This window comes from Rhinolophus sinicus, chromosome 15 (genome assembly GCF_057876585.1).
Source record: "Rhinolophus sinicus isolate RSI-liver-muscle chromosome 15, RSI-T2T, whole genome shotgun sequence".
NCBI classification, from domain to species: domain Eukaryota; kingdom Metazoa; phylum Chordata; class Mammalia; order Chiroptera; family Rhinolophidae; genus Rhinolophus; species Rhinolophus sinicus.
This window is the reverse complement of record NC_142515.1, coordinates 102,678,302-102,691,344: the sequence shown is the minus strand read 5'-3', so window position 1 is coordinate 102,691,344 and position 13,043 is coordinate 102,678,302. Positions and strand designations below refer to the sequence as shown.

At 45.9% G+C, this 13,043-nt stretch overlaps 1 protein-coding gene across 1 annotated transcript; it reads left to right on the top strand.

Moving 5' to 3' along the window:
• The first annotated feature begins 487 nt into the window (after positions 1-487).
• Positions 488-12,019, top strand: NEIL2 (nei like DNA glycosylase 2). The gene is made up of 5 exons (XM_019733108.3): positions 488-728; positions 2,604-2,743; positions 4,864-5,216; positions 8,785-8,981; positions 10,932-12,019. Exons 2-5 carry the CDS (start codon positions 2,606-2,608, stop codon positions 11,243-11,245), a joined length of 1,002 nt encoding a protein of 333 aa, XP_019588667.3. The 5' UTR covers positions 488-728; positions 2,604-2,605; the 3' UTR covers positions 11,246-12,019.
• Positions 12,020-13,043: the final 1,024 nt, after the last annotated feature.

Here is a 13,043-nt window from a genome sequence, read left to right as displayed (position 1 = left end):
GCTTATGGTAAAAATTCAAATAATAATATTTAAATTATATAAAGTAAAAGATCCCACCCTTTTAAAATTTCATGAGAATTTCTTGACAGCCTGTTTCCTTTTCACAATAACCTCACTAGGTTTAGGAAGCCCAGCAAAATCAATTTAAAGGCTTGCCTTTGCCCGAACCACGCAAAGTTTTCCTATTAGCAATTTATCCACTTTTCTCTGTAACCATCTGCATCTGTCTTAAGAGAAACGTTCCACGGGTGCTTTGCTTGTTCTCCACGGTCTGCTCAGTTTCGGTCTCTCTTCGCCCTACTGCCACTGCGGTCCTTTACCCTCCAATCCTCCGCCACTGCCCGCCCTCCCGGACCCACTTTGGGTGGGAGCCCCGCATCCTCCCCTGCTAAGGGGGAGTCCCTGCGCCCCGGGCCAGTCCCAGACAGAGCCCTGTACCCACCCAACCCGGGCGAGCCCCTCCTCCTGAGCTCACGCGGGGGGCGGAGTCCCGCTCTGCACCGTCCCGCCGAACGCTGCGGGGGGACCACCCGCGAGGGTGGAGCCTGGCGCCACCCCCCCACCCCCCTTTACCACTTTGGGCCGGAGTTGGGTTTCCGGCTGCCAGGCCAACGTTCCGCGCCCACCCTGAGGGCAGAGCACCCCGCAGACGCCCGACGCCCAGTCCTCCTTGCCCCGCGCCGGAGGGGCCGTGTGGGCCTCGCCGAGAGGCCGCGGGCCGGGAGCGGGTGAGTGCAGCCGCACGCCCTTCCGCGTGGCCCGCGCGGCCGAGAGAGGGTGGCGAGGCTCCCTCCTCGGCGGCGCGCGGAGTCCCCCATTCCTAACGCAGGGCTTCCTAACCTTTACCGCCGCCTGCGCGCGTTGCCGTCACCTTGTTACCGGCGGGGAAATTCAATTACCAAAAATTTTAGAAGCGTTGCTTATGGTACGGCACCCCTGCTCGAATTTTTTTTTCAGGGAGGTATTTATCACTGTGCCTCCCTGCATTTCCCCCAGGGAGGCACCCCCAGTGCCTTTCAGGTATGTCTCTGCGCCCACCTCTCACTCTCCATCGCCCCGAGAAAGAGTTGGGGAAGACAGCCATTTTAGACTCTCCCTCCGGGAGTGATTTACCTTAAAAAAAAGAGGACGGCGGTGACTCCCCTCTCCTCTCGAGCTTTCAGTGTGGTCTGCTAAGCTGGCCATTAACCAGCTTTGAGAGAGGGGCTTGAGGGCAGGTATGGCTTCCCCATCAAATCTGTGTCCCTTCCGGTTCAAATCTTTTAAGGTTATGCTAGAGGCAACTTGCTACCCAGTTTTCCATCTCCATAAATACACCTACAAGAAGCATGGCGTATGTTGAGATACTTTAAGGATTAGGTGCATTTCAGAGGGAGGCTTTTCCAGAAGCTTCCTCTATTGGAGATGACCTGGGAACAGAGAGCTGGTTGAGGTTAAGGTCTGCTGCAGCTCTTGCAGCCCAGCAGTTTTGTCAGTATAGCCTCTCGAGTGTCTTGAAGTTTGATTAGGGGGATATTATTACATTTTAGAGACTCTAAAGCACCATCAGATTAAAAATACATATTATCGAATGTGCTGCTAAGTAACCTACGAGAAAGTATGGATTGTAAGAGGCATCAATCACCATGCCAGAGACTTTCAAATGCTTTTTTTAGAATTGCTGAAATACAACAGCTACCACTATGCCAGTGGTAGGACGTACTTAGTCCTTTGGGGTTTCATCATTACTTATGGAGTCTTGTGCAGGTGCCCTGGGTAAGGGTGGGGGGGGACTCCTGTGTCTAGGAGCCAGCTGCAGACCACTCAAACTCAAACATTTGAATGCCTCATACACAAGCTCTCAGTGAACGTGGGCAATTTGGGGCCGAGAGAGATGTAGTGATACCCCCTACATCAGAGTTAAAATGGGACCCCAGCTGTTTCTCAGTTACTACCTCTAGGGATAAGTATTTGTAGATAAGCCAGATGTGGCCTCTCCCTGCTCTGAACCAACATGACCCTGTGTCTGTAGGTGTCATGATTCTGAGCTCTGCACTGTTGTTGTCACATATACAACGCCTTTATTAGTGGGGTGGTCCTAGAAGGGCCAGATCCACATCTGTGTCTTTGTGTCCCTTACAGCCTTGTCTATGGTGGTCATCTCTCCCCTAAAAGAGGGGAAATAAATCAGCAACAGTAGGTTGGAACGATTGGTTGGAGGGTGGGGCAGGAGGGGAGGACAGAGAAAGTGTGGAGATGAGTTTAGGGGCCACAGCCCAGGCAAAAAGTAACAAGGGCCTGCTCCTGTTCAAGCTGCCACAGGATCACCGTGGAGGGTTCCTGCCTGTGAGGTAATACCTAGCACACTGCTGATGCTTCATAAGTATTTGCTGCATCAAGAAGGGTGAGGGGCTGGAAGGGGAAACCGTTCCTGGGAAGCTGGCGCACCTGATACCTCTCTTTGATCTGACCCCACTCCAGCCACACTCCATTTTTTGCCATATATACTGTTAAAATTGATGGTAAAAAATAGCTGCTTGAAACCATGGAGTTTGGCACCCATCTGAAATGCTGGAGAGAAACTAGCTAAATCAGTGGCCTCTTTTCCCCATTTCTGCCTACAGAGATGCCAGAAGGACCATCTGTGAGGAAGTATCACCATTTGGTCTCCGGTTTTGTGGGGCAGCAGGTGATCAAGACAGGGGGCAGCAGTAAGATGCTAAACCCTGCCAGTTTCCAGTCGTTGTGGCTCCAGAACACCCAGGTGAGTTCATCGTCTACTTGTGGGCTTGTGCATAACCTCACACAGGCGGGCAGTCTCCATCAGCACATCCTGTGCCTCCCCTAGAATTCATCTCAAAACTTTCCATGCCATCACTTCCTTGAGCCCAAGACAACCATGTTAGGACTCCATGCAGCTCCCCTTCTTTCAGTCTGGCCAGAAGTTTCTCAGCTAGAAGCAGGTGTCACAGTGGCCTGTAGAACTCTAAAAAATGTACATGAACTGGAGATTCTGAGTCAGGGAATTCTGGAATGATTTGCTCACTCTAGCTGACTCTCATGTGCACCTTTGGTTGGGAAACCATGTTTAATCCCACTGGGCCAGGAAGGACATAAGGAAAGAGCGTATGTCTTTTGATCTAGGTTCCAACCTGGCTTACCTTTGCCCTGAGCATTAAGTGAGAATCCCCTTAAGGGGCTCGCAGAGTTCCTGTGGTCTGACTCGTGCCTCCCTCTCTACTATGCTTCTTACCTTGTCCCAAATCTCTCTTCTGATCGTAGTCAACCATCTAGAGCTCTTCTAATAGTCCTCGTCCATGGTTTTGACATGCTGCTTCCCTGCTTGAGGAATTCTTTTTCTCCCAACTCTGCCCCCATTCCTGTCCCCTCTTGTTACCATGGTAATTCCTAGTCTTTCTTCTGGATTTAGCTCTTGCCATCACATCTGAGAAGCTTGCCCTGCCTGCTCTGGGCCATGGGAGAGACTTCTCGTTTTTTTCTAATGTAGCTCAGTTGAGACATTTCTCATGTGTGGGAGCAAACAGCCGTGCTCAGATTTGCAAATAAGTTATTTGGGAATTATTTAGAAAGCTAAAGCCCTCCTTGACGAAAGGCTTTCACAAGACAGCTGCAAACGTAATTTTTATAATTGACAAATTGGAGATCATATCAGAACTGTGATCTGTAAGTATGCACCTTTGGTAGTCAAAGCAGTAACGCCTGTTTCCATTAATGCCAGATGTTTTGATTTTAACTCTTTGAAAGATTGCCCAAATATCAGGTCATGCAGAACAGGCTCATCCTGGAATCTAGCCCTATATACATTACATACTAGGGCTAGCAGTATGAAAATAGAGTACATGCAGCTGGAACATTCTTTTGCACCCATTTCCTATTGTCATTTTCTTTTACTGAAATTGTTTTCATTGGGATGAGGTGAATTGTTTTTTCTTTTTTATACATTTTATAGCGATGGTTTGATCCATTGATTAATTTTTGTGTCAATAGTCAATTTTTATTGATTATAGTTGTGAGTTCTCTTGTGGCCATTAATTATGTCAAATCCAATTTCAGGGGGAAGTGAGGGGTACTGAATTTCACAATGTGTTGTCTTTAGTTGCTGTCAATCTACGTGTGGAGAGTGTGTGTATATGCTGATTATTTCTAACAAAGGAAAAACATTGTAAATTGAACATAGGAATGACAATTGGTATTTATTTCTTAGCTAACCCATAAAAAAAATTGGGAGCATTTCCCCTTAGGTTTTCTAACGTGGCTCTGCTGTCTATCTGGCCTGGCATGGATTTATTTTACTGCTTATCTGATTCTTCCACTTGATTCCAATCACTTTGAAAACGTGCTAACTGCCCACACCTCTGGAACAAAGAGCAAAAGGCAAGTCCAAAATACTCACCTTTGGGAAAGCTTCATATATGAGGCAAGAAGGGAGAAATTTGCATTAGGATAAATGTCTCATACACCTCTTCTCGTGTTCCTCTTTCTGGGTCTGTCAGTCTCTCTTAGTCTGTTTGGGCTGCTATCATAGAACACCACAGCCTGGGTGGCTTATAAATAACAGAAATGTATCTCAGTTCTGGAGGCTGGAAGTCAAGATCAGTTGCTGGCAGATTGAGCTTCCTGGCAGATAGATGGCCATCTTCTCCCTGTGTTCTCACGTGGTGGAAGGGACGGGAGCTCTCTGGGGTTTCTTTTATAAGGACACTGATCTCATTCATGAGGACTCCACCCTTGTGATCTAATCACCTCCCAGAGGCCCCCCCTCCAGATACCATCACGTTATGGGTTATGTTTCAACATACGAAGTTTGAGGGGACACAAACAAGTTTATAAGCAAAGGTTTAGGTCACATTCATTTTTTTCTAGGTCCATGGAAAGAAATTATTCCTGAGATTTGATCCAGATGAAGAAACCAGGTCCCATGGTAACAACGCACTGCCAGAGCCTCTCGAAGGAGAGAGGATGGAAGAGGCCGGGGACCAAAAGCAAGCCGTGGGGTCTGACAGCCAGAAAATCTCAGACCCATCTTCCCGGTCCCCAGAGCTTGCTGTCCCCAGTGGAGATGATGGTTTGGAGTGTTTGGGGGGAGACAGCCCTGCAGGAGATGCTGAGAGGTGGCTGGAGGTCAGATTTGGTTTGTTTGGCAGCGTTTGGGTGAACGAGTTCTCCAGAACGAAGAAAGCAAACAAGAAGGGTGACTGGAGGGACCCCATTCCAAGGTAATGTGGTGGACAGGGCCGAGGGCTGTGTCTGCATCACTGCAGGGTGTGCAGTGTTCAACACGGCGCCCCGGTGTGGCACACTGTGGGTGCACTCGGGTAGCTGTCCAACTTGCTCTGCAGCAGCCCACTTCCTGGGAGGGGAGACATTTCTCTGTGTACCTGTCAGAAAACGTAGACTGTGGTCTGTGCCCAGAGACGGACGGTCACATGCTGGGGCAGCTTAGACAAGGGGGAGAACTGTCCCCACAAACGTGGCCCTGGAGGGTGGGAGGTCTCTGAAGGACACTGCATGGCTTGCCGAGTGCACTCTGAATTTAGGGATGGAATTGTCCCAATTTTTAATCTATTCATACTGAGAATGTCTTAGTGCGTAAAACTATCCAGGGGTTTACTCTATGCTGTGCAGGGTTATTTCCTTACTGTACTACATTCCCAGAGGAGTCATTGCTGGTCCAAGAGAAGGAACGTTCTCATGACTTTGCAGAAGGGCTTGCTTAGCTGAGTTCTCATAGCACTGGGTTGTTTGTGTACTTTGTAAATCAATTTGTAGGGGCTTTTGGATATTGCGTTAGCCTTTGTGATGTGCGGTGCCAGTATCGTTTCCAGTCCGTGCCCTTTGGCAGTGTCTGCCAGTTGGCGTTCAGGATTTTTAATTTTTGTGTAGTCAGTGGTTGGTATTTTTCTTGATGGCTCTTAAGTGTTCCCCTCTTGCTAAAGAAGACCTCTTCTACCCAAAAGTCACTACTCTTCTGTTTCCTAAAGTCTCATAATTATGTCTTTTTTTATGCTCGGAACTATAGTCTTTATTTATATTTATAGTATGACGTAGGGCCAGTAGAATGCTTTGGGCTGTAAAAATAACTCAGGCTGGCTTAAATGGGGAGGAGATTTTTTTTGGTTCACGTAGTAATTGGAAGTTCAGAGGGAGGGTGGGCTTTGGCGTTGACTCAGTTCCCAGCTGTTGGCTTGGTGTTCTTGTGATTCTCCTGTCTTGGCACTTTCCCACATGTTGGTTTTGTCCTTAGAACCTCATGCGGTTCCAGGCGTTAGGTCCACATAAGGAAAGAAAAAAGAGGAAGAGAGAGGGTCAATTCTAGACATTCAGATGAGCAAGGAGAGTTCCTCAGAAACCCCCAGCAAACCTCTCGTTGCCTGACGCTGGCGCCTGGGCTGATTCCTGAACTAGCCTCCAGCTAGAGGAGGTGAAGTACTCTTCCACCAGCAGGGCTCACCCTGAGAGTGCCAAATGTATTGCCAGAGTTAACACATATTCTCTTCTTTTTTAAATCTCTTCTTGTCAAGTTACGTCTCATTTTTCATGTTTTATATATTGCTTTGTCTCTCCCATTTTTTTTCTTAATTAGGCTTGTCAGAGTTTTATCTATTTTGTTGGTCTTTCAAATCAGTAATAATTAGTTCTATATACTCTATATGAAGAAGATTTCCTAATTTTCCAGATGTCTGAGTGTTTGGGGTCATCGTTTTGTTTTGTTGTCATTTTTTTGATCAGTGATCAAAGCCTGTAAATTTTCTACTTTCGGCGTTAAGATTTGTAGTCAAACACATAATTGATCTTTGTGTGCATTTTGTGTACATAACTGAAGATAGTATGCTCATTAAAAGTAAAACATTCTGTAAATATGAAGAACAGGTTATAGCTTTGACAACTCCAATTCTCTCTCTTGCGTATTTTTTGTTTACTTAATATGCCAAACTGGGGAACAGGAGTATTACAGTCTCCCGGGGTAGTTGTGCTTTTACAAAGTTTCTCCTGGTCTTTCTAAGCGTTTTTGTTTATGTGTTTTGCTGCCCTGATGTCCCAGGCATTAAGGCCCCTGACTTGCATAGGTTCTTGGCAGCTTCATTATTAAATAACAGACCCTCTCTTTGCTGTGCGTCTTGAATTCTGCTTTATTTGACGTTAATAGGGCCACTCTGTTTGGTTGGTCTATCCATTGGTCTTTTTTCACTTAGTTGGTATGTTTTTTCACTTATTTTAGATATTTTTCTTAGAAACAGTGAAGCAGGCTTTTGTATCTCTTTACACTCAAACTGAAACCCTTTGTTTTGAAATGGAGTAATTGTTGTTTGGATTTTCTTCCACTTGCCATTTAATTACACCTTGTTCCTTTTCTTTTGTTGGATTTATCAAGCTTCTTGTCTGCTTTTCTTTACCTTTGTTAATTTGGAAGTATTGCTATTTATTTTCATTCTGTTGGTAATAATCATCTTTAAATTATACCTGTATTTTTTTTGTTAATAAACCTCAAATTTTTATAACATTAAATTAATAATTCTTCTCCCTCATTATGGTTTTTTGCTTACTCTCTTTCACCCCTCTGAGATGAGACCTTTCAAATATTTCTACTTCAGAGCATTTGAGATCTTGCTCTTCAGCATATGTCATCAGTTTGGCTCAAATAAACTCTTACAAAAATTTAAAATATTTCTACTTCACTACTTATTTTCTGTTATATCCATCCCATCTGCATTTGCTGAGATAGTTTAGAATTTTAGTTCCAGACTGTTCATGAACTATGTTATTAATTATGTATAATTAAACTAATTAATATTAAAAACATTAAAATAGTTATCTTTTGTTTCAAGAATTCTTTCCTAACATTTGTGTTGTAGTTGTCAGTTGCGTTATCATAATTACAATCCATTTAGGTTTCACAATAAATACTACAAAATCCAGTGCTGCTCATTATGCGCTGTCCTTTTCATCTCCTCCTATCTTGAGATCTTTGCTGATTTATATTGGATATGTATTTTTACCTTGAGTAAGTAATTACCTCGGATACCAGGCATAGATGTTTTCCTGAGTTCTGTTCCTCTAAAGTCACCCTTTTACTTTTGCATAAGAATACCATCTAGGTCAGATAACGTGGAGCGTGCTCTGCTTCTGATGTGGAGTCCAGTTCCAGCCTGATTATCTTCCCTGACAGGGGAAACGCTATATTTCTTTGTCAAAGTTCATTAGGTTTCTCCTCTGTCCTTGGAGTTCAGAAAGCCCATGGGAGTATGTGCGGATATGTCTTTCTGGGTAAATCTTGCCTGGGCCTGGGAGTGGTGCCTCTTTAGCCCTGTCTCTCTGTCCTCCTTCCTGATAAGCCCTGTTTTTGTGCAGGTAGCCACACCTCAACTTTAGACCTTTCTGTATGTCCCAAGTTGTCTTCAGTGAACATGTATTGTTATGATCAGAAAGATGAAGAGCTATATATGTGGGTTTTTTAAAATTTGTATTGGGTGGGGAACAGTGTATTTTTCCAGGACCCATCACCTGCAAGTCAAGTCGGTGTCCTTTAATCTAGTTGTGGAGGGAGCAGCTCAGCTCCAAGTCCAGTTGCTGTTTTCAATCTTAGTTGTGGGGGGCACAGCCTACCATCCCATGCGGGAAATGAACCGGCAACCTTGCTGCTCAGAGCTCGAGCTCCAACCAACTGAGCCATCCGGCTGCCCATATGTGTTTTCTTTTAATTATTCTGTTTAGCCCTGAAATTCTTATGATTCTGGCAGAGCCATTCCTTTTCTCTTGCACTTACGATCTTTTCTTCCTTCCCAGGTTGGTCCTATACTTTGACAGTGGTGGCTTCCTGGCATTTTATAATTGTCAGATGTCTTGGAGCTCTTCCTCAGTGGTGAAACCCAGCTCTGACATCTTGTCTGAAAAGTTCCATCGAGGACAAGCCTTAGAAGCTCTGGGCCAGGAACAGCCTGTCTGCTATACACTGTTGGATCAAAGATACTTCTCAGGCGTAGGTACGACTGATGGGACAGGGATGGGCCCCCTCAGCGTTATTTAATAGAAAAGGTACTCGTCTGGGTGGCACAAAACCGAGACCCACCCAAGTGTGAGCACTGCTGGTCTTGAGGTGATCACTTAATCTCTTTAGCTTCACTTGCTCATTTTTAAACTGGGGAGTTAGATGATGTGATTTCTAACGCCTCCTGGCTTCAGAATTCACACCCTAATTCTGTTACCCATTGTAGTCTGCCTGACAGCTGCATTAGTTTGTGACCTAAGGGGCAAGGATCATGTCTCACATCCTTGAATCCTCCAGTACATAGCAGAGTGCCTGGCACACAGGAGGCACTTGATTGGTGTCTGGTAGGAACCAAAGCCATGGGATTTGCTAACGGAGAGCCGTGCATTTGCTAACGGGGCCGACAGGCGGATGGAGCTGCCTGCTGGTGAAACCAGAGAAGTCTTAGGTCTACATGAGGATCTTACAAGACATGAGTGAAGAAGCAGGTTTCTGCTCTCTGTCCAGGTGTGCTGAGCAGTGAAACTGAACATTTTGAGGTGGGGAAAAGCTGAGCAGTATGAAAACTAGGACAGCAAATTACCTGGACTACAAGAACACACCATTCTTATTTCCCACAGTGGGGCAGTACATGCACCTGTGATTGGCTGCTGAGGCAGTCAGGTGAGCTGGTGATGTGACAGTCCCCTCCGTATCCAAGGCATGATGTCTGCTGCAGGCATAGCTCACCTTGTGAGGGGGGATGAAAACCAGTGGCTCAACAGGCAGTGGCCTTGCATTTTCATGTTAGGACCAAGGGAGTCCCTGTGACTTGAGAACCAACGGGTCTTCCAGAAGTGGGCTTTAGGGTATGTGTAGCAAGAGCTAATGCCCTATGAACGTATCATTATTAACAATAGTAACAGCCAACGTTTTTCAAGGGACTCTGACATGCCAGGCACATGGGTTCATCCTTAACTTCTATTCTGTAGGGTAGTTACTTACTTATTTTCCCTTTATTCAGATGAAGAAACTAAACCAAAAGATATATTGCTAGTGGGGAGTACAGCTGAGATAGGAATCTAGGTCGTCTGCAGTGAATTTTAGAGCGAGATTTTGTGTGTAGCGGTGAATGTGATTATGAAGCTCTTAGAAAGCGGTCATTTTACTCAGCCGTTCACGCCACACGTGCTGAATGCTAGCCTTCTGCCAAGCCCAGCCTGCTCTCCATGAGGAGATTATTGTTTAATAGGTAACTTGAGTTAGACTGTAATAAATGCCTAGTAGAGATTAAAGGAAAGTACATTGTTGGAACATTTTGGAGAGTTATTGATTCTGGAAGGCGGGATCAAGCCTGGCTTTACAGAGAATGAGGCAGGAGCAGAAAGATAATGCAATAATACCTCCTAAACACTGTTGTATTTCAGGCATTATGCTTGACATTTCAAATAAGAGTAACAGCTAATACTGACTACTCTGTGTACCAGTCACTGGGCCCAGCATTTGTGTGCGTGTGTGTCTCTGAATTCTCACTTACTGCTTACAAAAACCAGGTAACTTATCCCCATCTTACAGATAGGAAACTGAAGCCTAAAGAAGCTAAGGAACTTGCCAGAGTTACATAGCTGGGATCTGGTTGAGCCGGGATTTAAATCCAGGTAGTCAGGTCCTAGAGCCTGTTTTGGTAACCACTTTGCTGTAACAAGGGCCATGCATGAGTTTTATTTCATATTCACAACAACCTAAAGGTATTACCAAACCAGTTTCACAGACAGGGAAACTGATTCAAGGATTACGTGACCTGCCCAAGAGCCCCTGGTACACAGCAGAGCTGGCCCCAGGTCTTCCTGAGGCTCTGCCCTGCTGCCATCACAGTAGCTTCAGTTTGCCTTACTCACTTGGTGGACTAGTTTCATTATGGATGTGTCCTTTATTCTTCCCTCATCATCTTTCTGCTTTCTTTTAGGGAACATCATTAAGAATGAAGCCTTGTACAGAGCTGGGATCCATCCCCTTTCTCTCGGTTCGCTCCTCAGTCCCCTGCAGCTTGATGTCCTCGTGGATCATGTGGTGGAGTTCAGTGCTGACTGGCTTCAGGGCAAGCTCCAGGGCAGACAGCAGCACCAGCAGATCTACCAGAAAGAGCAGTGCCCTGCCGGGCATCGGGTCATGAAGGAGGCCTTTGGGCCTCCAGGTGGGTTCCAGAGGCTCACGTGGTGGTGCCCCCAGTGCCAGCCCAAGGTGCCGCCCGACAAGCCAGAGCAGGGCCAGCTCTCCTAAGGTGTTCAGGCCCCTCCTTCACAGAATCTTGCCCTTTAGGGACCGTGATGCCTGAGTGTCGAGAAAGGGGGTGTGGGCAGGGGTTGGAATTGGGTACAGGAATTAGAGGGGACCGTGTGTCAGAAGGCTGTCAGTCCTGTTGATATTCATCACTGGAGTTACGTCTAAGGTATAATTTCCACAAGGTTAGTTTCCCCCCTGCCCCAACGGTTGGTTAATTCTTCCTATCTAGTTCTGTCATCGGGAAAGATGGGAAAAGTCACGAGGACAGTTAAGGGAAAAGCCCCCTGGAACGACAGTGGGGTGATGAAAATGAAAGCTTCTGGAAGACAGCTGTGCCCCAACATTGCTCTGTTTGGTTTTGTTTTGTTTTTGAAACATTGGTTGGCTTGAAGGCCCTCCATTTGAGAAACAGGAGCACGGAATTGTCTTCCTTCATTCCTGTGGAGGGATCCACGGATGAGGATGGCGTAGCATGAGGGTTTTGCTGGGACTCAGCCTCCTGCCTGGGTCCTTTCCTGTGAGATGGAGACACCAGGAGAAGGGGTGGGGGAACAAGGGGGTCAGGGAGCTGGCCACCTCCCTGGTGTGCCCAGTGGGCTTTAGAAAAAAGCTACTTCTTTCCTCCTCAAGGATGTATTTGACATTTGTGATCGTTGATATATGGAACAATGCAAGAATCACAGACTGTAGAGACACAGTGTCCAGTTAGCAACAGCTGGAAGAAGCTAGGACATGAAAATAAAACTCTTTGTTATTTTCTGTTGTCATGTATTTGGCAATAATGGTTCTTACACTATAAATAACTGATCTCTTTATGAAGGTGGCTGTGTTGGGCTTGTTGAGGTGGCTTGATAGATCCACTTGAAAGGAGCAGGGCAGGGGGAGGGGGTAAGCACACAGCTGCTCTTCTGCCCTGCAGGGCACTGCACTGGCAGGAGATCAGGTGAAGCAGAGGTGGATTTCACTTCTGTTGCCACAGCCTCTGGCACGTAGAAGATAGCGATTTGTCTGATAGATGCTGATGCCTGGCTTTTATAATTGGCAACTGGGAGGCTGTTAGTGCCAGTCACCGGAGAAGCATGGTCAATAAAAGAGAGATTTCAATTATGGACATGCTAAGTTTGCACAGTTTGGGGGACATCAAAGAGGAGGTGTCCTAGATGCAGCTCGATTCAGTAAGTATTCATTGTGCATCCAGCATGTGCCAGTACAATTCTAGATGCTTGCGGGTAAGTTAGTGAACAAAACAGATCTGCTGTCATTGAGCTTACATTCTAGCAAAGGGAAACAGCCACTAAACATCAAAAATAAATTATTATATTAGAATGTGATAAATACTGTGGGGAAAAAAGAGTAGGATGGAGGATGAGTGGTGGTGATGGGGCAAGCTGCAGTATAACATAGGATGATAAGGGTGGCCTACATGAGGTGAGGTATCGGCCAAGACTTGAGGGAGAGTGAACACCTACTAGATAAAAATGCCCAAAGGTCAGAAAGAGGAGGGAAATAGAACAGAGGTAATGGGGGTGCAGGGCTAATCACGCAGAACTTGTAGACTCTTGTAGGGACTTTGGCCGGAGAGATTGTAGGGTTTTAGGCAGTGATCTGACAAATTTGGAAGGATAGCTGGTTGCTGTGTTAAAATGGATTAGGGTGAAGGGCTGTGGTAGCAAGTAGTTTTCTAGGGCTTGTGAGATACAAATTTCCACGTCACCTTTATATAAGTCGTGGGAAAGTTTCAAATCCTTTTTGGGGGACAAGGTGGGCCTAAAATAAACACTTCGAAGAGTGTAGC

What these genes read in the sequence shown, in the direction of transcription:
- NEIL2 (XM_019733108.3), top strand. Translation starts at nt 2,606, where the DNA reads ATGCCAGAAGGACCATCTGTGAGGAAGTATCACCATTTGGTCTCCGGT. An exon ending in TGGAGGGACCCCATTCCAAG is followed by an intron (nt 5,217 to 8,784) that starts GTAATGTGGTGG and finishes CTTCCTTCCCAG; the next exon opens with GTTGGTCCTATACTTTGACA. An exon ending in AAGATACTTCTCAGGCGTAG is followed by an intron (nt 8,982 to 10,931) that starts GTACGACTGATG and finishes GCTTTCTTTTAG; the next exon opens with GGAACATCATTAAGAATGAA.